This window comes from Oncorhynchus mykiss, chromosome 24 (genome assembly GCF_013265735.2).
Source record: "Oncorhynchus mykiss isolate Arlee chromosome 24, USDA_OmykA_1.1, whole genome shotgun sequence".
In the NCBI taxonomy this organism is placed as follows: domain Eukaryota; kingdom Metazoa; phylum Chordata; class Actinopteri; order Salmoniformes; family Salmonidae; genus Oncorhynchus; species Oncorhynchus mykiss.
In genome coordinates, this window is record NC_048588.1 from 7875714 (window position 1) to 7902513 (window position 26800).

Genomic DNA, 26800 nt, shown 5'->3' on the forward strand with positions numbered 1-26800 from the left:
TCTATTGTTAAGTTGTAACAATTATGTTTCCTGTTTCCGGTCGGAACTCTGATCTGACTGACTGACTGTCGGCGAATGAGATAAACAAAGAGCCGGTGACTTTTAAAGACATATAGAAACACTTCCTAACCCTCTTCGGAAACATGGAGACTGGTATGTCATGTGTTACTTTGTCTTCTTTCATTCATTGTCACTTGTATAGCCAGCATGTGAGCTCAATTTGCGTTCCCTAGCTAACGTTAGCCGGATAGCTAGCTTTATGTCACTTTTCAGATAGATCATTAGCTATCCGGTTAGCGAAGTTAGGTAACGTAGCTTAGCTAACATAGCATAGCTAACCAGCCAGCTTCCTTATGTGTTTTTTCACTTTGATAATGACATGACAGATAATGTTAGCTAGCTTGATAATGGTAGCCGACCAACTTCAGCACAGCCATCCAACGTCTTCCCAGCTATCAGTGCCAGAAAAGTTGATGGGTACTGTTACTACTGGTAACTAACGTTAGCTAGCTAACTCTATGTAATGTTAGTCAAGTATCGGCTTGGCAGCTAACTGTTAGTTATCCAGTTAGTCAGTCAGTTAACATAGGAGGCAGCTCAACTTGCTAGCTATTTCACCAACTTTTTAGGTGAGCATTAGCCAGTTCTATTCCATAGAGGGGATTTAACCCAACCCCTCTGAATCAGAGCGGTGCGGGTGACTGCCTTAATCGACGTCCACGTTAGCGGCGCCCGGCTTAAACTGCCTCGCAAAACGGCAGCTTTTTTTTTTTTACCTTGCCGGCTCTGGATTCGAACCACCGACCTTAATTAAACTCTTAATCGCTAGGCTACCTGCTGCCCCTGGAATAAAGTGAGACTAAGTGCGAAGCAGTGTTTGTCAACAAGCAGGCAGTGCACGACGAACCCAATACCTTGGTTGTTCAAGTAGCTAGCTTGACGTAAAGCTGTCAGGTTATGCTCTCCCCAGGCACAATAAAACATTAAGCTATCAGACAGGGAAGGATGTTTGACACTATGACAACGGGTTTATAGTGATAGACTTTGAATTTTTGGTGTGATGTGATTTTGGTACCTTGTTGACCTCAGAAAGACTTGCACCCAAAGACCAGGAAAGATACTAAGTCAGTCATAAAAGCCATACAACAACTTATATGTAAAGTTACAAGTCACTCTAGACACCAGTTTGGCACCTTTCCATACAAAACTAAAGTGACACTGACAGTCATTCCCATTCATGCTTTTCCATTCTGTGGAGGCTGCGTTGGAATGGGCTCTCTGCCTATCCCTGCGTTTGTATGGCGACACACCCCTCTTGGTTTTGTATACCGATTAAATCAGCATAATAGGGTCTCTATCATCCATTTACTGTAGCAAGCTGACAGCAGGAAATAATGTATGATTTATCCAATTTATGTGGTAATGATGGAGTACTGAGGCATGTGGGTTTGTCTATCCCTGTAGATCTGGGGTGTATTCACTTTGAACCAAATGGAAGCAAACTGCCGAAACAGGGACGGACCTACCTCAATTTGTCCAGTAATGAACACTCATTTTTGTCGCAAAATGTTTTCTGTTGCAAAACGTTTGCTACGCTTTACCACGGTGTGGACTAATGAATACACCCCAGGAATGGCCAGTGTATTTGAACCTCGGTCATGGAAAATAGCCTGACGGTCCAGAACCAATAGGGCTTGAATCAGGCAGTATGCATGATTAAGCAATGTTCTTTTCTGTGTTTAATTGCTGTGCAGTATTTGATGGAATATTACCGGACGTGCTACCTGTCCCAGACCTGCGGTTTTCAACTCTCTAGAGACAGCAGGAGCGTTAGAGATACTCTGAATGATCGGCTATGAAAAGCCAACTGACATTTACTCCTGAGGTGCTGACCTGTTGCCCCCTCGACAACCACTGTGATTATTATTATTTGACCCTGCTGGTCATTTATGAACATTTGAACATCTTGGCCACGTTCTGTTATAATCTCCACCCGGGACAGCCAGAAGAGGACTGGCCACCCCTCATAGCCTGGTTACTTCCTAGGTTTCATCCTAGGTTCTGGCCTTTCTATGGAGTTTGTCCTAGCCACCGTGCTTCTACACCTGCATTGCTTGCTTTTTGGGGTTTTAGGCTGGGTTTCTGTACAGCACTTTGAGATATCAGCTGATGTAAGAAGGGCTTTATAAATAAATTTGATTTGAATTTGATGGAATGACACAGCAGCATTATTTTATCAGTGTACCACTACTACAGATAGTTCTAGTATCACATATACAGTGCCTTCAAAAAGTATTCACACCCCTTGACTTTTTCAAAATTTTGTTGTGTTAAAACCGGAATTTAAAATTGATTAAATATAATAAAGAAATGTGTCACTGACCTTCACTAATGTTCCCTACATTTTGGTCTGCTAAGCGCAAACTTGAACATTGTGAAAATACTGTGCAACTTCCGGCACGTGTTTACTGTGAACACTGAGACTGTACCCACTTTAAGTTACAGTTTTAACAGTGGTCATGTAGGCTACTGTGGCTATTTGATCATAATGTAGGCCTACCAGAGCGGGAAGCAGTGACACAACACCTATCCATATTTTCAAACATAGTAGTGGATGCATCATGTTATGGGTATGCTTGTAATCGTTAAAAGTGGGGAGATTTTCAGGATTAAAAAGAAATGGAATAGAACTATAAGCACAGGCAAAATCCTAGAGGAAAACCAGGTTCAGTCTGCTTTCTATCAGACACTGGGAGATGAATTTAACACAAGGCCAAATCTACACTGGAGTTGGTTACCAAGAACACAGTAGGGCTGTCTCTGACTTGAAAAAAATCTTGGTCAACCAAGAGTCATCTGTTCTTTCAACCAATCGATTGGTTGAAATGTTAAAACATGTCATTTTCCATATACTGAATGTATGGTTAATTTAAACGCCAGGCTCATTTAACAGTTAGGCTATTGATTATATACCTAATTTAGTTGGTTTCCTATTTTTTCTTAGAAAATGAAGGCAAGGGCTGTTTTCTCTTCTCCTAACTCCGCGGCTGCCTCCGCCCATTGTTCTCAACACCAATATGCTGGTTAACTTTGCTATTATGCACATAACAACATGGTCCAGCAAAAGGAGGCAATTCAACAGCCCACTGATGTTTCAGAACCATGGACAGCAACCGCTATCCAACGCGGTAGAAAGCACATTTGTTATAAAACATGTTTTTTTTTTAAAGTGTTGCCCCATTGTTCGTACGTAATATAACCATGTACAATTTCTGTAGCATGTGTGTGATAGACTGTGCTGATAGACCACGACCTTAACAATGGATTAGTCCACTCAGACAGGCGCCAATCAGACAGGTGTCTTGTACACCATGATTTTACAATGTTTTTTTTGCTACTGCTCGACTAAAGAAATCTCGGTCGACCAACAGCCTATCGACCAAACAATTGTTCAGTCGACTAAATAGGTTCAGCCCTAGAAGACATTGAATGTTCCTGAGTGGCCGAGTTACAGTTTTGACTTAAAATCTACTTGAAATGTTATGACAAGACCTGCAGATGATTATCTAGCAATGACCAACAACTAATTTGACAGAGCTTGAAGTGTTTTGAAAACAATAATGGGCAAATGTTGCACAATCCAGGTCTGAAAAAGCTCTTAGAGATTTACCCAGAAAGACTCACAGCTGTAATCGCTGCCAAAGTAATTGCTTCTGCAAAGTATTGACTCAGGGGTGTGAGTACCTATTTCATTTTCAATACATTTGCAAACATTTCTAAAAACATGTTTTCACTTTGTCATTATGAGGTATTGGGTGTAGATGGGTGAGGAAAAACATTTCTGCAATCCATTTTCAATTCAGACCGTAACACAACATTGTGAAATAAGTCAATAATTTCTGAAGGCACTGTATATGGATCGTTGCTGTCAAAATAGGATGAGAACACTTTTGTGAACTCGGGCATATTTGATACCGAACTTGATGTCCTGCTGTTTTGTACCACATTGTCCAATGGGGAGTGGACGAAGGCGGGGCCAGGCATTATTTGATCGCTCCCTTTGCCACTTTTTTGACATTTCAATACAGTACAACTTTATTAGTCCCGCTGCAATTCGGAACCCATTGCCACTTTGCCAGATCAAACACCAATAACATCCTCCTTATATTACAGCTCTTTACCACTTTGTTTCATCCTGACTGTTTCCATTTCTAATACACGCTGGCCTAGCCTGGTCTCAGATCTGTTTCCATTTCTAATACACGCTGGCCTAGCCTGGTCTCAGATCTGTTTCCATTTCTAATACACCCTGGCCTAGCCTGGTCTCAGATCTGTTTCCATTTCTAATACACCCTGGCCTAGCCTGGTCTCAGATATGTTTCCATTTCTAATACACCCTGGCCTAGCCTGGTCTCAGATCTGTTTCCATTTCTAATACACGCTGGCCTAGCCTGGTCTCAGATCTGTTTCCATTTCTAATACACCCTGGCCTAGCCTGGTCTCAGATCTGTTTCCCTTTCTAATACACGCTGGCCTAGCCTGGTCTCAGATCTGTTTCCATTTCTAATACACCCTGGCCTAGCCTGGTCTCAGATCTGTTTCCATTTCTAATACACCCTGGCCTAGCCTGGTCTCAGATCTATTTCCCTTTCTAATACACCCTGGCCTAGCCTGGTCTCAGATCTATTTCCCTTTCTAATACACGCTGGCCTAGCCTGGTCTCAGATCTGTTTCCATTTCTAATACACCCTGGCCTAGCCTGGTCTCAGATATGTTTCAATTTCTAATACACCCTGGCCTAGCCTGGTCTCAGATCTGTTTCCATTTCTAATACACCCTGGCCTAGCCTGGTCTCAGATCTGTTTCTGCGCTTATGCCAACTCCTTGTCACGCCAAACAATGTTTGGCAGGCTAATTCCATTACAAAGTTGTCAAGAGAGCATAAACAGACCAGTAACCAGGCTAACCCTGTCCCTGTTTTCTTAAAAATTACGACCTCTCTATTGTCCTCCTCAGGTTTGAGTCAGGAGAAGATCGCCTCCTTTGTGAAGCGTTTGCGGGCGGAGCCCAGGTACCTGCTGGCCCAGAACGTGTCCACGTGCATCGACCCGCTGGAGGTGTGTCTGCACAGGCAGACGGTCCAGGACACCGTGCACATATTCCAGCACTCCATCCCCACAGAGGGCAAGCCTATCACCAACCAGAAAAACTCAGGTACACTTACCTACAGATACGGTCAAATATATTGGCACCCTTGCACTTTACAATGGATTGCAATGGAGCAGAATGTTCTGTTTTTTCTTTTTAAAACTGGTTGTATGGCAATTTTTTACCCTGTAGCCACCGGGGAGGTAGCCTAGTGGTTAGAGCGTTGGGCCAGTAACCGAAAGGTTGCTGGAAGGAATCCCCGAGCTGACAAGATCAAAATCTGTCGTTCTGCCCCTGAACAAGGCACTTCCCCGGTAGGCCGTCATTGTAATTAAGAATTTGTTCTTAACTGACTTGCCTGGTTAAATAAAATAAAAAATTGCAGATAATTTAGTCCAGGCCATTGTTGTCTTTGAAGTGAGAAATCTCAATTTTAGCTGTAAATCAAACAAATACACAAAAAAACTAATGTTTTTCAATTTCAACAATAAAAAATAAAATAATTTGTGTTCCGCGCAAGGGTGCCAATATATTTGACACCCAGCATCTGTAACTACTCCAGGGGCCTGGCCATGTACAAAGACTGCATGTGAATGAAATAGACCTACGTACCTGATGCAGAGATGTGGTGGGGCTGCGTGCCAAATGGCAGTCTATTTCCTACATGGTGCACTCCGTTTGACCAGAGCCCTATAGGCGCTAGTCAACATTCTTTATTTGATTTATTGGGATCCCCATTAGCTGACGCCAATGGCGACAGCTAGTCTTACTGGTGCACTGTATACAGTAGGGTAGTGCACTATATAGGGAATAGGGTGCCATTTTGAGACACAACCGTGGAGTGGGGAGAAAGGAGGTCTAACTATGTGTCTATGAATAGGGGATAGAGTGTTATTTGGGAAGCTGCTATTGAGGCACAGCCCCATATACACAGTTCCATACTCATCACTGCTGATTGTGGGTTTCAGGGAGATGTTGGATCTTCTCGTGCCTCAACGTCATGCGCCTTCCCTTCATGAAAAAGTTCAACATCGAAGAGTTTGAGTTCAGTCAGTCCTACCTCTTCTTCTGGGACAAGGTAAGACCGTATTTGTTCGTCACATGTATTCACTTGAGCAACTTTTAGTAACAGCCACTAGAATATACAATGCTTTTGTTGTTACATTTCAGCGGTGGGGTGTGAACAGTGTTGGTGTGTTTGGCAGTGCGTATCTGTAGTACTATTAGACTCATTGTCTGCTTAAACCCCCCTTTGTGTGTGGCGCTCTGTACACTGGACAATGTTGTACCGATTGGACGTCACCGTGTCCCCCCCCTCTCGTCTCCTCTCTCCATCATGTCCCCTTTCTGCACTCTCTCCATCCTCCCTTCAGGTGGAGCGGTGCTACTACTTCCTGCAGGCCTGTGTGGAGACAGCCCAGAGGAAGGAGCCTGTAGACGGCAGACTGGTCCAGTTCCTGCTCTCCAATCCCACCAACGACGGCGGCCAGTGGGATATGCTGGTCAACCTCATTGGTCAGTTCATACCTGTTACCCAATCAGGGGAGTGTTGCTGCTTCGTTTGCATTATTCTATGTCATTATGTCGTGGCTGAGTCATGAATCGCACCGTATTCCCTATATTCGGTACTACGTTGGCCCAGGGTTCATATGGAGGGAATAGGGTGCCATTTAGGACTCACAGTGTAACTACCTTGGTAACTAGACTGTAACTACTCGGCGGTGGCCGTTTACTGCAGAAAATAAGCTAAATTCTACTGGAACTGTCTAGATTCTGTTTCTGGTGAGTTACTAATGTAGTAGTTACTGTGTAATTCCTTTTAATTAGACATTCTATGTAACTACCCTTCCACTGTTTTAATGGGTCAGGTTTGTGGTTTAGATCAAGGGTGCGTCCCAAATAGCATCCTATTCCCTACGTAGTGCATTACTTTTGACCACAGCCCATGGGCAAAGCCTTAAAGTTATGGTCCTCTGTGGCTCAGTTGGTGGATCACGGCGCTTGCGACGCCAGGGTCGTGGGTTCGATTCCCACTGGGGCCTCCCATAGGAAAAATGTAGGCAGGCATGACTGTAAGTCGCTTTTGGATCAAAGTGTCCGCTAAAAGGCATATATATATGTTATTACCTTTCCCCGATCATCAGAAAAGTACGGCGTTATCCCAAAGAAATGCTTCCCAGAGTCTCACAGCTCCGAGGCCTCGCGGCGAATGAATGACATCCTCAATCACAAGGTAGGTCGACTCACTTACATCTTTCCAACATTTCCGATTTCATAGTGATGTCTTGTGTAGAAGTACAACACCAAAAACCTAGTCCTCCTGTTTCATACCAACACAAAGCAGTACAAGCATATGCACTCTACTTAGCGCAGGGAAACACCACGGAAAGAGCGTAGAAGCCACCTTTTTTTATTTTGGTGTCGTCTGTTTTCTTATAGAAGACCCAGATAACTAACCCCTAACCCAAGATGCTCCACAATGTCACGCGGTAATACATGTCGCTGTGTACTATGTCATGCCAATGTTCCCTGGCTTCCAGCTGAGAGAATACTGTCTAAGACTGCGCAACATGGTGGCCAGTGAATCCACTGAAGCCGAGCTGTCTGACGCCATGGACACCATGATTGAGGAGGTAAGCGCATGTTAGGGAAAGACGCACACGACTCGCACACCACACACAGCGCACGACCCACACACCACCACCACATCACACCACACACTGTTTTCCTGTTCAGGAATGTTGTAGCACTGCGTCAGTTTGTCCAGAGGAGGGGGCTGTATAACAGACTGTAGATCTGTGCTCTGAGAAGGACACGTGCTGTAGCACGCCTGTATGTATTTAACACAGCAGGTACTGGGTAGGCAAGGACGATAACCATTACGGCTCCAGTAATTATTAGGCAATATTTGTTTTCGGATTAGTTATTGGACATTCAATTCAAATGTATCTGTCGCCTGTTGTAGCAGCACACAGAAAGGATGAAAACGAAGGTGTGTGTGTGTGTGTGTGTGTGTGTGTGTTACACTACCCTATTTAATACCATTGATTGATTGATACTATCAAATCTGATTCTTCTAACTGTCAGACAGTGGATAGACCCTCCTCGGTTCAGATAGATATCTAATAGATAGAAACCACCGCTGTTGGAATTTGTTGGAGCTGTGTTCCCCCTTAAATAATGCCGCTAATTAGTTTTCTACCTTAAATCAGCATGTTTGACTTAAGTAGGCTTAGAAAAGGAACTGCTAGAAATGGCCAAATAGAGATGACTGTTTATTTTGTTAAACATGGCTTTATCAGTAGTAATGAATTAGGACCTAATCACAAGCCCCTCCCAGCACTGCATAATTGCGTAATTGCGTAATTGCGTTACGCATAATTGCGTAACCCAACTCTTCCACATTTAGCAATAATGGCTGTAGTGATATATGGTCGGTACTGTTTATAATCCACTGGTGACAGCTTGTCATTCTATACTTCTGGCTGCAAAGAGAGAGAGAGAGTGTGTGTGTGTGTGTGTGTCCACGTGCACTCACACACGCCTCACGGACCTGGTGACAGAATGTTCCATAAACAAGATCTTTATCGCAACGCTCCTCACATTGAATGGCATAAGGCAATTTCACTGTGAGAGAATAAAGGCTTAATGTCCCAACATCCCCAGTACCACTTAAGACAGGGGTGTGTGTGGTCAGTCAGTCAGTCAGTCAATATCACACAGCCAGAGAGAGAACATTACATAAAGGATGTAGCTTTTGTGTGGAGCAGTTCTGTTGCATATGCCCCTGACTGCTTGTTTAAACAGACTCTGTGTCTACTGCCCTTACCGCTCTGGATACACTACGCTCGCTACAGCACATTCTGATTGTGCAACACTTCCAGTTCTCCCTCGTTGCACTTCTATGAACAAGAGAGTTTTTTTTTTTTTGTCAACGTGTTTGTTTGTCCACCTGGTAGTAGTTTATTTTGTGTAACACAGCTCTGGCAGCCAGGGGGAGTGTGGAGAGAGAGAGAGAGAAAGGTGGGGGATGTTGGCTCGGGAGGGTGAAGGGTGTAACCACTCCTCCTGTCCCGTGGGCATCCGTACGGAGAAGTTGCGCGTTCGGGCTTCTATTTATGCTTGGCATCTGTTGCGACAAGTGAAACATCACTGTTGTGCCGTGATTTAGATTAGCTCCTAGCTAGCAAGCCAACAAATTAGCCATAATTAATTAAGCTAGAATACACTCTGTCGGATGTGATCAGTTAGTCGGGTCCTTTTTCATTAATTAACTTCTCTGTGTGCTCGTCACTCAGCATGTTGTGTTGACACAGTAGGGCTGCGTCCCAAATGCCACACTCTTCCCTTTATAGTGCACTATATATAGGGAATAGGGGGCCATTTGTTCAATTACAGAGTATTGCAGTCCTTTTCCGAGTGTTGCGTGTGACTTCAGTGTGCGGGCTGTGCCACCTTGTTCTGGGTTCAGACTGCACACGTAAACCATGTAAACACCAAGTATGACAGGTTGTGGGTTTGTGCGTGTGTGAACGTTTAGAAGTGGTGTGTGTGTTTCTATGTATGCTTAGAAGTGGCGTGTGTTTATATTCAGAAGTGGTGTTTGTGTCTGTGGTTACATTTTAGAGTTGGTGTGTGTGTCTGTGGTTACATTTTAGAGTTGGTGTGTGAGTCATAGCTGATCAAAGCTGCCAGACTCTGCCCTCGTTAAGCCAGGGGATGTCAGGCCTACTTTAGGTGGGGAGGATCTGGCGTTGGGCACACTCCCTGGGTGAGGAGTGTGGCGGGGTGCAGGTGCGCACAAACACAGGGAGACGTTTCCAAGCACACACACACACACACACCACCTCTGCTAGCACACGACCACACATAATACACACACACACACACACACACACACACACACACACACACACACACACACACACACACACACACACACACACACACACACACACACACACACACGTTCCTCACATCCTCTCTGCAGCACTCCTTCAGGCCGGTTCCTGTTCTCTTCATATCCAGTCCTATGTGGTTTCTGCTGTATAGAATGTGCCCATTTGGGCGCCGGACATTCTGAATAGAAAGTCTCCTTCAGGCACATATGACTGTGTTCAATATGAGTGCTGTGTTTGTAGATTGTAAGGAGTCATTGATTGGACAGTGAGTTGACTGACATGCTGCGTGTGCCTTTAGAGTGGCTACCTCTCTATGGACCCTCTTCCCTATATAGTGCACTGCTTTGACCAGGGCCCATTGGGGGCTCGGGTCAAATGTAATGCACTATAAAGGGAATAGGGTGCGGTTTGGGACGTAGTCAGTGTGTTGGCTCAGCGCTGGCTGTAGCAGCAGCCCGCTGTGGGTGTGTTTGTGTTATTGTGTGGGCTCGTTTGCCAGCGCTGAAAAGCGGCCCGCCGCACTTCATCAGCTCATATTTCTTAATTTGACAACGTTGTTACAATCTGTAATGGCCCCATGTGTTTTCTGTTTACAAGGCCAGAGAGTCTCAGTCAACCCCAGTCCATTTCTTCTACCCCAGCTGCTCCCTCAAACGGGTCATTTGCTTATTACAGTTTCATCCAGGCTCTGTGTCCCAGGGCTTTGGCTCAAAAGCATTGGAGTTGAAGGGCTGATCTAGGATCAGGTCCACCCTTTTCATTTGTTGTGATTCAAAAGAAAAGCTGATCCTAGATCAGCACTCCTACTCTGAGACGCTTTTTGTGGACACGGGCCGTGGCAGGTTCCACCCTTCACAGTTACAAGCACAAGGTGTTTTAGTGTGTTCTGCTGTTTGTTTGTTTATTTCCCTCTGTTTGGGCAACTGGAGGTAAATCAACAAACAAACAGGCATGCGTGAGCCGACGAGGAGAGGATGGAGCGTGTGTGTTGCTGTAGCATTGACGCTAACTGGCTGGCGTGCTGCAGGCGCTCCAGTGTTTACTGCCAAGCATGCAAACACATGCTACGTAGGTACGCTCAAAGGCTAGCATGATCCGCTGAGACACGCAGCCTCTCCGGATGCCCCGGCATCGGCCAATTACAGGCCTTATTACCTACACCTGGGCTTCATCCATGTCACACGACACAAGAATACGGTCTGCGTTATCCCACAGGCGGCTGGGGGTGGGGGGGTGGGGGGCATGCTGTGGATCTAGAGGAGCTTCCTTAATCTATTAATTGCTGGGCCTGTTCAGATGAAATGGGGTTACGGAGCGTTTCCGTAGATTATGAGTACAGGGCCTTGTTCATTAGGCACCAAACGGAAGAGAACGGGCAGGAAGGGAATATCTTGTACCTTAAACTTGTCCGATAAGAAACACTCCTTTTCGCTTTCCGTTGCAAAACCTTTGAGGACAAGAGCCAGGTCTTAGACTACTGTTAACCAGTCCCGTGTTGCCGTCTGGGTCAGTCTTTATGAAGACGGACACTTTCTTATTACAACGTGTGTTTTAATGTTTATCCCAGGCTGTTGTAGACTGTCCTCTGGTGCAGGCGGTGCAATTTCCCCAAACAAACACAGGTCACTCCGGCTTCCTGCTTTTGTCAATAACAGGGGATCCCAGCCGCCATCGCAGATAAGGCCCTAATTCAAACCTGGCCAAGCAGAAAATCAGGACCCGGGTGGCCTTGAAGAAGCCTGCCTGCGCTCAGAAGCCACACAAAAACCTTACTAATCTTTCCCAAACGGCTTACAAACCCACAACAGCCAGCCCCCAACAGACGGCAGCTATTCTTTCACCAGCTCCACCCACCCGCTGAAGCAGCGTTTAGGAGTGGGAGGGAGAGGAGCTATGTAGTGTACGTCAGAAGATATACCGACAGCGACACAGACATTAAAAAAAGAAAGCAAAGGTCTCTAAAGACACTGGTCAAACACGGTGTCCAGCATGGTCCAGCGGTCGTAAATCTCCCCTCTCCCTCTTCCATCCTCAACGCAGTGTGTCTGTCCTCAGTCGAAGGGCCAGGGTAAGGGTGGCAGGCAGGCAGGAAGGGAGGGTGGGCCGCCTGCTCCCCACACATGACCCTGTCAGCCTCTGCTTGTCCATGCTGATGGATGGTTGTCTGTGTCCTGAGAGGGAGAGAGCCAACAGGAATGGTTGGATATCTGTAAGAGATTTGGTAGCCTACTACTGAGGAGGACTGTACCAGTGCTGAGAAATGAACTGGGGGGTTTAACACAGTGAAAGAATACAATGGAACAAGGCTACTCATAATCAACATTTTAGCGGGTACAGGACAGAAGAGACAGTACCAAGAATCTTGGCGGTAGTGCTATATACATGATTCTAATGGAGACGTGCCCAGCCCACCCAGTGTCTCGTGCTCATCTTCGTCTGTCCGTTTTGGAAGCAGGTGATTCAATATTGACTCACTGAGGGCTGTGCTGCTGCAGCCTGCTGACGTCAGTGCGGCTCTGGCTCATTGTTTTGTGAAAAGCATAGCCTCGTTTCACCGGGTCTACATGGGTGCTCTGTTGTGTTTGGACGGGCAGGGGCGTTTATTTAACCTGCCAAGGAGGAGACCGGGATGTGAGGTGGGACAGGGGCCCGAGGGCACGGGGGCAAAGGGGCCTGTTTGTGTGTTCGGTGCATCTGGGGCCCGTGCTGGTTAAATACAGGGCAGGGATGGGCACCGTTGGCATTTAGTCTGCGCCGCGGGGCAACGGGACAGAGAAAACAAACCCAGAGTCTTCAAGGCGCTGTCTTGTCTGGGTGTGGGAAAAGGTGAGGGTTACTGTGAGGGTCTGGGTAGGTGGGAATGTGACTGGGTGTGGGAAAAGGTGAGGGTTACTGTGAGGGTCTGGGTAGGTGGGAATGTGACTGGGTGTGGGAAAAGGTGAGGGTTACTGTGAGGGTCTGGGTAGGTGGGAATGTGACTGGGTGTGGGAAAAGGTGAGGGTTACTGTGAGGGTCTGGGTAGGTGGGAATGTGACTGGGTGTGGGAAAAGGTGAGGGTTACTGTGAGGGTCTGGGTAGGTGGGAATGTGACTGGGTGTGGGAAAAGGTGAGGGTTACTGTGAGGGTCTGGGTAGGTGGGAATGTGACTGGGTGTGGGAATAGGTGAGGGTTACTGTGAGGGTCTGGGTAGGTGGGAATGTGACTGGGTGTGGGAAAAGGTGAGGGTTACTGTGAGGGTCTGGGTAGGTGGGAATGTGACTGGGTGTGGGAAAAGGTGAGGGTTACTGTGAGGGTCTGGGTAGGTGGGAATGTGACTGGGTGTGGGAAAAGGTGAGGGTTACTGTGAGGGTCTGGGTAGGTGGGAATGTGACTGGGTGTGGGAAAAGGTGAGGGTTACTGTGAGGGTCTGGGTAGGTGGGAATGTGACTGGGTGTGGGAAAAGGTGAGGGTTACTGTGAGGGTCTGGGTAGGTGGGAATGTGACTGGGTGTGGGAAAAGGTGAGGGTTACTGTGAGGGTCTGGGTAGGTGGGAATGTGACTGGGTGTGGGAAAAGGTGAGGGTTACTGTGAGGGTCTGGGCAGGTGGGAATGTGACTGGGTGTGGGAAAAGGTGAGGGTTACTGTGAGGGTCTGGGCAGGTGGGAATGTGACTGGGTGTGGGAAAAGGTGAGGGTTACTGTGAGGGTCTGGGTAGGTGGGAATGTGACTGGGTGTGGGAAAAGGTGAGGGTTACTGTGAGGGTCTGGGCAGGTGGGAATGTGACTGGGTGTGGGAAAAGGTGAGGGTTACTGTGAGGGTCTGGGTAGGTGGGAATGTGACTGGGTGTGGGAAAAGGTGAGGGTTACTGTGAGGGTCTGGGTAGGTGGGAATGTGACTGGGTGTGGGAAAAGGTGAGGGTTACTGTGGGGGTCTGGGTAGGTGGGAATGTGACTGGGTGTGGGAAAAGGTGAGGGTTACTGTGAGGGTCTGGGTAGGTGAGAATGTGACTGGGTGTGGGAAAAGGTGAGGGTTACTGTGAGGGTCTGGGTAGGTGGGAATGTGACTGGGTGTGGGAAAAGGTGAGGGTTACTGTGAGGGTCTGGGTAGGTGGGAATGTGACTGGGTGTGGGAAAAGGTGAGGGTTACTGTGAGGGTCTGGGTAGGTGGGAATGTGACTGGGTGTGGGAAAAGGTGAGGGTTACTGTGAGGGTCTGGGTAGGTGGGAATGTGACTGGGTGTGGGAAAAGGTGAGGGTTACTGTGAGGGTCTGGGTAGGTGGGAATGTGACTGGGTGTGGGAATAGGTGAGGGTTACTGTGAGGGTCTGGGTAGGTGGGAATGTGACTGGGTGTGGGAAAAGGTGAGGGTTACTGTGAGGGTCTGGGTAGGTGGGAATGTGACTGGGTGTGGGAAAAGGTGAGGGTTACTGTGAGGGTCTGGGTAGGTGGGAATGTGACTGGGTGTGGGAAAAGGTGAGGGTTACTGTGAGGGTCTGGGTAGGTGGGAATGTGACTGGGTGTGGGAAAAGGTGAGGGTTACTGTGAGGGTCTGGGTAGGTGGGAATGTGACTGGGTGTGGGAAAAGGTGAGGGTTACTGTGAGGGTCTGGGTAGGTGGGAATGTGACTGGGTGTGGGAAAAGGTGAGGGTTACTGTGAGGGTCTGGGTAGGTGGGAATGTGAATGGGTGTGGGAAAAGGTGAGGGTTACTGTGAGGGTCTGGGTAGGTGGGAATGTGACTGGGTGTGGGAAAAGGTGAGGGTTACTGTGAGGGTCTGGGCAGGTGGGAATGTGACTGGGTGTGGGAAAAGGTGAGGGTTACTGTGAGGGTCTGGGCAGGTGGGAATGTGACTGGGTGTGGGAAAAGGTGAGGGTTACTGTGAGGGTCTGGGCAGGTGGGAATGTGACTGGGTGTGGGAAAAGGTGAGGGTTACTGTGAGGGTCTGGGTAGGTGGGAATGTGACTGGGTGTGGGAAAAGGTGAGGGTTACTGTGAGGGTCTGGGTAGGTGGGAATGTGACTGGGTGTGGGAAAAGGTGAGGGTTACTGTGAGGGTCTGGGTAGGTGGGAATGTGACTGGGTGTGGGAAAAGGTGAGGGTTACTGTGAGGGTCTGGGTAGGTGGGAATGTGACTGGGTGTGGGAAAAGGTGAGGGTTACTGTGAGGGTCTGGGTAGGTGGGAATGTGACTGGGTGTGGGAAAAGGTGAGGGTTACTGTGAGGGTCTGGGTAGGTGGGAATGTGACTGGGTGTGGGAAAAGGTGAGGGTTACTGTGAGGGTCTGGGTAGGTGGGAATGTGACTGGGTGTGGGAAAAGGTGAGGGTTACTGTGAGGGTCTGGGTAGGTGGGAATGTGACTGGGTGTGGGAAAAGGTGAGGGTTACTGTGAGGGTCTGGGTAGGTGGGAATGTGACTGGGTGTGGGAATAGGTGAGGGTTACTGTGAGGGTCTGGGTAGGTGGGAATGTGACTGGGTGTGGGAAAAGGTGAGGGTTACTGTGAGGGTCTGGGTAGGTGGGAATGTGACTGGGTGTGGGAAAAGGTGAGGGTTACTGTGAGGGTCTGGGTAGGTGGGAATGTGACTGGGTGTGGGAAAAGGTGAGGGTTACTGTGAGGGTCTGGGTAGGTGGGAATGTGACTGGGTGTGGGAAAAGGTGAGGGTTACTGTGAGGGTCTGGGTAGGTGGGAATGTGACTGGGTGTGGGAAAAGGTGAGGGTTACTGTGAGGGTCTGGGTAGGTGGGAATGTGACTGGGTGTGGGAAAAGGTGAGGGTTACTGTGAGGGTCTGGGTAGGTGGGAATGTGAATGGGTGTGGGAAAAGGTGAGGGTTACTGTGAGGGTCTGGGTAGGTGGGAATGTGACTGGGTGTGGGAAAAGGTGAGGGTTACTGTGAGGGTCTGGGCAGGTGGGAATGTGACTGGGTGTGGGAAAAGGTGAGGGTTACTGTGAGGGTCTGGGCAGGTGGGAATGTGACTGGGTGTGGGAAAAGGTGAGGGTTACTGTGAGGGTCTGGGTAGGTGGGAATGTGACTGGGTGTGGGAAAAGGTGAGGGTTACTGTGAGGGTCTGGGTAGGTTGGAATGTGACTGGGTGTGGGAAAAGGTGAGGGTTACTGTGAGGGTCTGGGTAGGTGGGAATGTGACTGGGTGTGGGAAAAGGTGAGGGTTACTGTGAGGGTCTGGGTAGGTGGGAATGTGACTGGGTGTGGGAAAAGGTGAGGGTTACTGTGAGGGTCTGGGTAGGTGGGAATGTGACTGGGTGTGGGAAAAGGTGAGGGTTACTGTGAGGGTCTGGGCAGGTGGGAATGTGACTGGGTGTGGGAAAAGGTGAGGGTTACTGTGAGGGTCTGGGTAGGTGGGAATGTGACTGGGTGTGGGAAAAGGTGAGGGTTACTGTGAGGGTCTGGGTAGGTGGGAATGTGACTGGGTGTGGGAAAAGGTGAGGGTTACTGTGAGGGTCTGGGTAGGTGGGAATGTGACTGGGTGTGGGAAAAGGTGAGGGTTACTGTGAGGGTCTGGGTAGGTGGGAATTTGACTGGGTGTGGGAAAAGGTGAGGGTTACTGTGAGGGTCTGGGTAGGTGGGAATGTGACTGGGTGTGGGAAAAGGTGAGGGTTACTGTGAGGGTCTGGGTAGGTGGGAATGTGACTGGGTGTGCTGTCTTTTTGAAAATATTTTTGTTTTATTTAAGTCAGCAAAAACATCAACTTCTTAATTTACAACAAGGGCCTATGTGGGAATGGTTGACTATGATCAACCTGAACACAGGCATGCCAATAGTAGTTAATGTAGTTGACACAGTGGAAAAGTGCAGCAGCAACGGCCCTTGAGTGTCTCTGCTTTGGTGAAGAGCTCCGGGACCAAACGTAATTCCCCAGCTCTATTTTCACCCTATGAGGAGTTTAATTTGCCTGGACTTTTTTGCCGAAAGTAAATTAAAATAGTGGGAGTCAATGGGAAGTCCTCGTAAATATAGGCGTGCGTGTGTATTGTGTATGTGTGCTAGCGTACTAACGGTCGGACTACCTACGCGTACATGCCAGATTGGGAGTCGGTGTACACATTTTAAGCCTTTATTTTGTGATTGACAGCCCGACAGAGCGTAATCAGAGGCCGACAATGCTGGGTATTCTCGAACCGCCAGAACATCCGCTTACATAATAGGCTTTGATAGGACTGGTGTACACGACGTCTTTTCAGAAGGAAATTCCCGAGATCGACGTATCAGTTGGGAAGGCTAAGGGTTAAGGGAAGGCTTATTCTGAGAACCCTGTCAAAACAGACTGGTAGAGGCCAGAGGAACGCCATGGGAACACAGTCAGAAACCACAACGACAGGAAGAGCCAGCGATACAGCCAGGCAGAGAGCGCAAGAGGGATTGGGCTTTGGCAGGGCGGATATCCTCCTCACACTACTGTTAAGCTCTCTTTGGTCCCCGAGTTTGAGTTTTAGAATGGCGCTTTTACACAAGAGACTATCTAAGAGATATCAATGTGCTCTGTCTGTGTCTTACAGTGGTATTGCATGACTAACGTAAGGTGTTTTCTTCCCCCTGTCTTTCGTTTCACGTGCTCTGTTTACAGGTCTTCAGGGTGGCCACTGTGTGTCTGGGCAGCCCCGCTGACTCCATTTATTGGGAGTACAGAGACAAGGACAAGAACTTCCACCGCATGGGCCCCCTTTCCCCTCAGCAGTTCTACAAGGAGCTGGTCAAGCCCCTCTACAACATTCAGGACAAGGTCAACTTTTTACCCAGCTTTATTGGTTTATTTGAATAAAATATCAATATCGGCTTTGAGTTGATCGTAATGAATTATTACAAGAGCTAATCATTATTAGGGCCGTGAGTTTTTCCCCTGTGGTTGAAAAATTCCTGAAGTTCCTGGAAACTTTGGGCGTTTTCTGAATTTTTGCGACCCAGGAAAAGCACCGTGGCCCAGTTAGTCTATATTAGACCAAGGGTTGGAGTCAGGAATAATGCCCTCTCTTTCCGTGTTTGTTGATGAGCTGAGTCTAACCTCTGTTCTCCCTCCCCCGCCCCCACAGGTCTGTCTGGTGAATGACCCGCGGCCTCAGAACCCCTATGAGAAGTTGTATAGCGTTGAGTTCCTGGGCAACATGGTGGGCGGACACAACACCCTGTACAATAACCAGCCCATCCAGCTACTCAAAAAGGCCGCCGCAGACTCCATCAAAGAGGGAGAGGTACTGTGTGTGAGCGTGTCCAGGAAGTTAGATCATGGCTACGTCTGACAACTGAGCGAGTGTGCAAGGAGACGACCTGTAACGCATGTTTCTCTCCCTCTTTCTCTCTCTCTCCCTCTCTCTCTCGTAGGCTGTGTGGTTCGGTTGCGACGTGGGCAAGCATTTCCATGGAAAACTGGGCATCAATGACATGAATGTGTGAGTTTTACGAGAGAGAGGCGAACATGTGTCAACATCGCATGTATAACTCACTATAAGTCAGATCTTTGTGTGTGTGTGTGTGCGTGTGTGCGTGCATGCGTGTGTGTGTGTTTGTGTGTGTGAGTTCTCATCCTGTCCCTCCCTGTGTTCCCCCGTCTCTCAGGTTCAACCATGAGTTGGTGTTCGGTGTGTCCATAAAGAACCTGTCCAAGGCAGAGAGGCTGATTTTCGGAGACTCCCTCATGACACACGCCATGATCCTCACCGCTGTCACCGACAAGGTAGCACACACAGTACACACACGTATGTACACACACACACACATACGTACACGCCGCATTTGAGTGTTCCCCAGTGACTCTGCACCAAAGGCGTCCAGTGTGGTGTTTACAGTCGTTTGAATCGACTTCATGTTTTAAAATGGCTGTCAATTTCCCCCCCTGTATGTGAACCCCACCTGTCTCCTCGTTCTCCTCAGAACAGCTGGACAGGGCCCTAGGCTACACAACGTAGGAGTTACCAGTCCTGCCCTGCACCCCACTAGGAATCCTGCCCTCCTCTCTTACTAATGGACATACTGTATCATTTGCTGAATATACTTCCACCATGTATAGTGTACTTCATGTATGACGGGCATAAATCAGAAAACACAGACTGATTTGGACTTCTTCTCCATTTGCTGGGCACATCTGCCTCCTGATAATCACACATTTTGATTGAGCTCTGTCTCTCTCTCTCTCTCGTTCTCCCTTTCGCTCACTCTAGCAGGAGGAAAAGGATGGAGGTTATGAGAAGTGGAGGGTGGAGAACTCCTGGGGGGACGACCGTGGGAATAAAGGTGAGAGCGCTGAGTCGGCCAGAGGTCAGAGGTCAGAGGAGGAGAGGGCCCGTTCTCACGCAGCCTTGTGATGTCTGTCTGCCTCTCGCAACACGAGAGCCCCTCTAGGTCTGCTTGAGCCGAGCTATGTGAAAGCCCAGACCCCTCGTCTCTCTTCTCTCTCACACCACAGGGCGTCAGTGTACAATCACCGGGACAGTTGAATTTCCTGTCAGGTCGATTGAATTTGAAGTAGAATTAGCTCCCTCCCCACCCGCCTGGCTTTGTTTTTGAATTTATAATTGACTAGGTGTGGAGGGCTGGTTTGGTTTGGGGTTAGTTTTGCGGCATCCACTCATGTCTGGCCCCCTACCGTAGCTTTGTCTGTTATGGCTATGAACCCCAGAGGGAGAGAAGGCACAACAACGGGGATGTTTCCCAGACAACGGCCCTTTGTCCCTCTCACAACACAACAGTACGCCATTTTGTTTCAGCCTCCCGACTTCCTCTGTGTGGAAGAGTCCGGCTCAGACACTGTCATACTACAGGCCTGGGTTCAAATAGTATTTTTCTTCTTCCATCCAGTGCCACTAAAACATTTGAAAGGAAACAAATACTGAACCCTCCTCTGTTGGGACTGTGTGGCTTTTTACCGAAAATATGTAATTATCCACCATTCCCCCCCCCTCTCTTTCTCTCTCCCCCTCTGTCTTCCTCTCCCCCCCCCCCCCCCCCCCCTCCCCCCCTCTCTCCTCTCTCCCTCTCCCTCTCCATCTCTATGCACCCTGTGCTCTGCATTCCAGTGCAGATTATTTGGGTTTTGTTATGTAGTTCCACTTCCTGGTCAATGACTTCATGTCATCTGCATATTGAAAATGTGAAAGGCCTAACACTTTGGTGCCTCCTCAAATCAACTGTATTTCACGCATATTCCATAAACATCCACGCAGATGGGAGAAAGCCTTCATATCCGCTCTCTTCCCTCTCGGATGTATTAATACATTTATTGAAAACAAACGGTGTGGAGGACGCGCGGCGGTGAGCACCGCTTGATGGACAGCTGGGGACGGGGAGGGAGGACATGTCAACGCCACGGCGGACGGAGAAAATGTGTGTTCGCAAGGTTTTGAGGGTTATCGTCTATCCAATCGCCAGTAATATTTTGTTTCCCCCAAGAGGATCCCACCTAATTAACACCGTGGTGCCTGGTGCAAACTGCCCAAACCCTCCAAACGCCAGGGCTTTTCTCAAGATGGATTATTATGGCCTCAGAGTGCACTATTTGTACCTTTCTGCGATTACTATACAAATATGGGGAATGTGGGCCAATCTGACATGTGATATTTCATTGTGACAGACTGTTTATAGGCTAGAGATGCCCTTCTCAACACACCTCTGGGATTCTACACCGACCCTTTTACAGCTACTTCGGTATAGTGAGAAACAATATTTGTACTGGCTATGGCAATTCCCTTGTTAACATATCACGTTACCGGGCAGACTATGGACACACTCTTATATCTGCTATTACATTTACGTTGGTGACGTCGTCGCAGATAGGTTTGGGAAATAATGTTGACGGTATGGCGAACTAAGGAGGTGATGGAAACAGGATGTGCTGCAGACAGTGCTCGCTTTAGCAGTCTGTGACCCCTATTGCTGAGAACTGTTCAGCTGTACTATGGGATCTAAAGCAGATAAACTCCACCCACAGCTCTCCCTGTAAGACGAGGTAGGACACATCTGCAGTCCCGTGAAGACAAATAATGCCGCTATACGAAACCGCCGCCCGACACGCACACATCTTTCCTGGAAACTGGAAAGGAAGAACACGCAGAGTGAACACACAGGACGGATAACACCCAAGACGAATAACACCCAGGACGGATAACACCCAGAACGGATAACACACAGAACGAATAACACACAGAACAAATAACACCCAGAACGGATAACACCCAGAACGGATAACACCCAGAACGGATAACACCCAGAACAAATAACACACAGAACAAATAACACCCAGAACGGATAACACACAGAACGGATAACACACAGAACGAATAACACACAGAACAAATAACACACAGAACGGATAACACCCAGAACGGATAACACACAGAACAAATAACACACAGAACGGATAACACACAGAACAAATAACACACAGAACAAATAACACACAGAACAAATAACACACAGAACAAATAACACACAGAACAAATAACACCCAGAACGGATAACACACAGAACGGATAACACACAGAACGAATAACACACAGAACAAATAACACACAGAACAAATAACACACAGAACAAATAACACACAGAACAAATAACACACAGAACGAATAACACACAGAACAAATAACACCCAGAACGGATAACACACAGAACGGATAACACACAGAACGAATAACACACAGAACAAATAACACCCAGAACGGATAACACCCAGAACGGATAACACACAGAACGAATAACACACAGAACAAATAACACCCAGAACGGATAACACACAGAACGAATAACACACAGAACAAATAACACCCAGAACGGATAACACCCAGAACGGATAACACCCAGTACGGATAACACCCAGAACGGATAACACACAGAACAAATAACACACCGAACGAATAACACACAGAACGGATAACACACAGAACGGATAACACACAGAACACAGAACGAATAACACCCAGAACGGATAACACACAGAACGGATAACACACAGAACGGATAACACCCAGAACGGATAACACACAGAACGGATAACACACAGAACGGATAACACACAGAACGGATAACACCCAGAACGGATAACACACAGAACGGATAACACACAGAACGGATAACACCCAGAACGGATAACACACAGAACGGATAACACACAGAACACAGAACGAATACCACCCAGAATGAATAACACCCAGACCGAATAACCCCCAGAACGAATAACACATAGAACCTGGGGTATTGTTTTGAGCTGAGGTACGTTTTTCTGAGGTCCCTGTGACGTCATCGATAATGCAACTTTTCAGCGGGGGAGGGATGCGCTCTAGACACTACCCGGGTCCAGAGATGAGAGGAAAACCAAACAGTGGTCACAATCTGGTCTAGTCCCCAGCTCTGACCGTTACACAATCCCGTATAACCACAGGATCGCATTCATTAGGCACCAAATGGAAAAAAGCTGTCTGAAACACGGAGAGACCACCTGGACTTGTCCAATAAGAAACATTAGTTGGAAAATGTTTTAAAACGTTTTCTGCTGCGTGCCCAAATGAACCATCCCGTGCCTGCTCAAATCCCAAATCTATTGCCACGTGGACAGATTGGAGCTGTTCCTCTCCCTGTCTGTAATCTGGGTTGTTAGTTTGTTCAGACAGGCCCATTGCCCTTGTAGATAAATAAGAACACTGTATGAGGAATGCCCCTATTGTCATTAAACATCCTGCTCTCGCCGCTCTAATCTCTTCATATCAAGTGTTTTATATGCTGTTCTTTATGATTTGATGTACTCTCGGTCACCCTGTCTATGAGAGCGAGGCCATGGCCTGTGTCTGTACGTGTTTTCAGGGCCAAGGTCTCAGAGTGGAATCGTGTACACTGAAAGTTGTGTTTTTGGGCTTGTTATGAAAATGTATTAGAGCAGGATGAAGTGGCATTCGAGATATTCTTTCATATTTTTTGGATGGGAAGGATAAAGTGGCCTAATGCTGTGTTAATGAATAAAATTACGTGTGTCGGTCAGTCCCTCCCTTGCAATCTGGAGATTTATTGGGCTGGGGTGTGCGAGGTGAGGACAGAAGTGTGGGACAGACTTGCATTTAAAATGCGTCCTGCTTTGCTTGCTTGGTGCAATGGAACAAATAGAAACGTCCCAAAAGTGCAAACCCAGCCCACCTGGCACGCCATGCAGGCTAAAGAAAACCAGTCCAAGCCATGCATTTGAAAGATTTCAAATAGTATTTAAACCCAGGTGTTGCGTGGGACAGACAGACAGGGTGAGGGGTCCGTCCTTCCTTCCCTCTCCCTGTGGAACAATAGGTCTGGGGCCAGGGGCAGTCCACTGAAGTACAGGGTGAGTCACTGGTACTGCTGTTGGCTAGGGGATTTCAGACTGACTGGTCTTAGAGACGTTAATCAAGACTAATGATTCCTGAGAAGAAACTCCAGCGGCACGTCGGGGATCTCGACGCTCCACAGACTGAGTGGATCTTATACCAACAATCTCAATTACACCTTCATCCAGTCTTTTGTAACCTTCTAACTGTATGAATTAACCCTGTGTGTGTGTGTGTGTGTGTGTGTGTGCAGGTTACCTAATCATGACCGACGAGTGGTTCTCTGAATACGTGTACGAGGTGGTCGTGGACAAGAAGTACCTGGCCCCCGAGGTGCTGGAAGTAATGCAGAAGGAGCCCATCGTCCTTCCTGCCTGGGACCCAATGGGAGCCTTGGCCTTGTAACTATGGAAACAGAGGGTGCCATCCCACCCACCTGGTCTCAGCCCTGGTCTGTTTGACTCCGCCCCATCTCTCTGGTTTTACTCCTCCATAGACTTCCACCCACCACAGCCTGTTCTCTAGACAAATAATAAAAGTCGGGTTTTTTTACTGGAAAAACACACGTCTTCTTTTGGCCATTTTGTTTTGTCCATGTCCTCTTTTGCTTCTCTCCGCCACCAGGCACCAGCAGAGTTTATTGCAATTCAGTTTTTGTTGTTGTGTGTCCTCTGGCTTCATAAACATTCTGTGGTATGTAGAAAGCTGTGGGGTTGTTAAAAGGTCTGTATGTACCATCTCTTTGTTAGGGCTGGTTCAGGGTCACGTCCTATGTAAGTAGTCCATCCCAGAGACACACACATCCACCCCACCAGCCCTAGCTGTATTATTGAGGCCCAGCGTAATGCCATCCCTTCCTCTCTGCTAGCTTCCCTAGGTCAGAGTTCAACCCAGAGCAGCCAGACGAGAGTGAGGTGTGTGAGAGAGAGTTAGGCAGGGGTGTCAGGAAGCAGCGTACCAGTCGCCCGCCCTCAAACCCCCCCCAGCCATGGTCCAATCCGGTGAGTTATCGTCCACTGACAGAAGGGGAAGTGCCAGTTCAGCACACCAGTATCCAGGGGAGCATAATATCACAACTATGACGGGTTCAGTCAGAGTTTAGTGGTGGTGGTCAGACTAGTATGTTTTGATGAGTAAGCAGTAGGGGGAACTCAACTCCCAACACATTCAGTTCAGCTCATGTGGATAGAGACAGTGATTACGCACAAGCTCCCCCCTGTGAACTTGCCCCTGCTGCTCCTCGCCGTATGCCTTGCATTACTGTGAGCTCTGCCTGGAATGAGGTGACAGAAGGGCCGGCAGGCTGGAGCTCGGAGGATGGGGGTCAGGAGGGGTCAGCTCAGTCCCCTGGAATCCCAGCCGTGTGAGGCGTACCACAGCCACCCGTCACTCCTCTCACCCCACTATTAAATCATTACAACTCCCAGAGATCCCCCGAACCGACAAACGCAGGAACGGCCGGCAATTGACCCCGACCCCTGAATTCCAACCCTCCTGAGTGGCCGAACACAGGGGCAGTACATTTCCCATGGGGTCAGACGGAAGAGAGGGCGAGTGTGTGTGTGTCCCTTACCGTTGAACTCCACACAAACATGAACACAGTGTGTGTAAAAGTCCACCTTCCTTTCCCTCTGTGGTCCACTGGCTTTCTCTCTTGGCTCCTTCATTTGCGTCACAACCCCTGTCTCACTTTTCACCAGGTCTCCCCTGTTGGCACATAAGAGACTTGTTTTTGAATGTCCCAGTGCAGATTTCTCCTGTAAGTAGGGAGCACTGTATAAGTGGAACATGTGGACGTGAGAACCATTCAGGTGCGTACTGGCAGCCCTCTCACCTTAGGTTCCTGTTTATGGATCATCTCAAGTCTGAGGAGGAGTGCTGATCTCCGATCAGTTTTGCCTTTTAGATCATAATAGATCAAAATTGATATTCAGTGGATGGGAGGGGGGGTGGGGGGCTGATCCTAGATCAGCACACCTACTTAGAGGCTTGTGTGACTAAACACAATAGAGGAGCAACACAGTAAAGCTGTCAGATCTCTTGTTTCACTATTTCTTCGGGGAGGTTGATGTTAATCTCTCCGTTGAGTTTGTTTGGTATGTTTAGCAGCGTTAAGAGTTTGGAGGGGATGGAATGGTTTTTTTCACATAGGCTGCTGGAGAGTTACACACACACAAAGGCATGAACATACACACACACACACACACTCCATCATGAACACACACGCAGAGTTAGTTTCCATGTGAGGGGCTTTGGGGCCAGCTGGGCCCAGGATTGAGATGTAGTAGAGAGGCTGTTAAGGGGCTTTTAGGTGCTGTACCTTTTCCTTGGCAGCACTGAGTAGCAAATATGTAGCTTTGTAGTTTAGCCTCCCCCTGTGTTCCCAGAGAGAGATTCCAAGAAATTCCACTTCATCTTTTCAGGGCTTTGTCTGACTGACCTGATCGTGATGGGAGTCTGGATGGTGACTTATTCAACACTTAATACACACACAGCCCGCTTATTCAAGACTCATATTATGCCCTCCAATTCTCCGACTTTCCCTGGCTCTGATGGACTAGTAGATGTCCTGACGTCACCACTACCGAGGATTTATCTGGGCTCAAAGTCCTTTGTTTCACACCAACTTAAAACCCTCAGAGGATGGATTGTTCTGCTTTGTTTATTTCTCTGCCTCCCCTCGTGTGTGTGTGTGTGTGTGTGTGTGTGTGTGTGTGTGTGTGTGTGTGTGTGTGTGTGTGTGTGTGTGTGTGTGTGTGTGTGTGTGTGAGAGAGAGATGGGGATTAACCTACCACAGATCGGAGTGACTCGCACTCGCAGCAGCACCCCCACACTGGTTAAGAGTGAGGCGTTGTGAGTATCTCTGTTTAAAAATAGTAATGATTACAAGGACTGTGTTGTCTTCTGTGTGTGACTCTTTCTGTGGGCCTCCAGTGACTGGACTTGGAAGTCCCTACCCTAGAGACTTAACCCTGACGAAGGGGGGGGCGTTCGTTACACACGTACACACACATGGTGTATGATAGTCTAATGCAGGTGGTTGTAAGAGGAGTCAGGGATAGCCCCACTGCCTCTCAGCCAGGCTCTTTCTTTCCCTTTCAGAACTATGCGTCTTGGATTAAGAGCAAGGGATCCCTGCACTGGCAAAAGCTGTGTGTGTGCGCGTGCGTGCGTGCGTGTGTGTGTGCGTGCGTGCGTGTGTGTGCGTGCGTGTGTGTGTGTGTCTCTAATCAAGGCAAAGTAGAATGTGGCCTTGGGGAAGCCTAGCTTTGTCCAGTGTGTATCCGTGCCCTGCTTCTCCAGAATGCTGAGTCGGGACTGGGAGTGAGCTGGACGTCTATGGACAGCAGAGCTGGTTGCTGGTCCCGGCAGCACCCAACTTCACCCCAGGTAGGACACACCTCTCTTTCTCCCTCTCAGTCGCCATTCTATGCTATCCACAGCTTGGACCTGACCTATTGCTACAGTAGAATTGATTTTGTTCCAA

At 48.1% G+C, this 26800-nt stretch overlaps 2 protein-coding genes across 4 annotated transcripts in view; both read left to right on the forward strand.

Annotated features, from left to right (window-relative positions):
* Positions 1 to 25800, forward strand: LOC110503658 (bleomycin hydrolase). Of its 2 annotated transcripts, none has more exons than XM_021582098.2 (12): positions 1 to 153; positions 5017 to 5214; positions 6117 to 6226; positions 6522 to 6663; positions 7293 to 7381; positions 7689 to 7781; positions 17603 to 17758; positions 18066 to 18224; positions 18355 to 18422; positions 18589 to 18706; positions 19194 to 19263; positions 23566 to 25800. In XM_021582098.2, exons 1-12 carry the CDS (start codon positions 144 to 146, stop codon positions 23715 to 23717), a joined length of 1365 nt encoding a protein of 454 aa, XP_021437773.1. In that variant the 5' UTR covers positions 1 to 143; the 3' UTR covers positions 23718 to 25800. The 2 variants fall into 2 exon arrangements, with proteins under 2 accessions (XP_021437773.1, XP_021437772.1); XM_021582097.2 differs by having other exon boundaries at positions 19191 to 19263; positions 23566 to 23877.
* LOC110503657 (sodium-dependent serotonin transporter) overlaps positions 24175 to 26800 on the forward strand; it is a 27555-nt gene continuing 24929 nt past the window's right edge. The window contains exons 1-2 of one of the 2 annotated variants that reach the window (XM_036962070.1): positions 24175 to 24313; positions 26416 to 26703. The gene's annotated coding sequence lies outside the window, so the exon portion shown is untranslated. Of the gene's footprint in view, positions 24314 to 25939; positions 26704 to 26800 lie in introns of those variants that run through there. The other variant, XM_036962069.1, reaches the window with a different exon arrangement.

What these genes read in the sequence shown, in the direction of transcription:
- LOC110503658 (XM_021582097.2), top strand. An exon ending in TCTACAACATTCAGGACAAG is followed by an intron (nt 17,759 to 18,065) that starts GTCAACTTTTTA and finishes CCGCCCCCACAG; the next exon opens with GTCTGTCTGGTGAATGACCC. An exon ending in TCACCGCTGTCACCGACAAG is followed by an intron (nt 18,707 to 19,190) that starts GTAGCACACACA and finishes CGCTCACTCTAG; the next exon opens with CAGGAGGAAAAGGATGGAGG.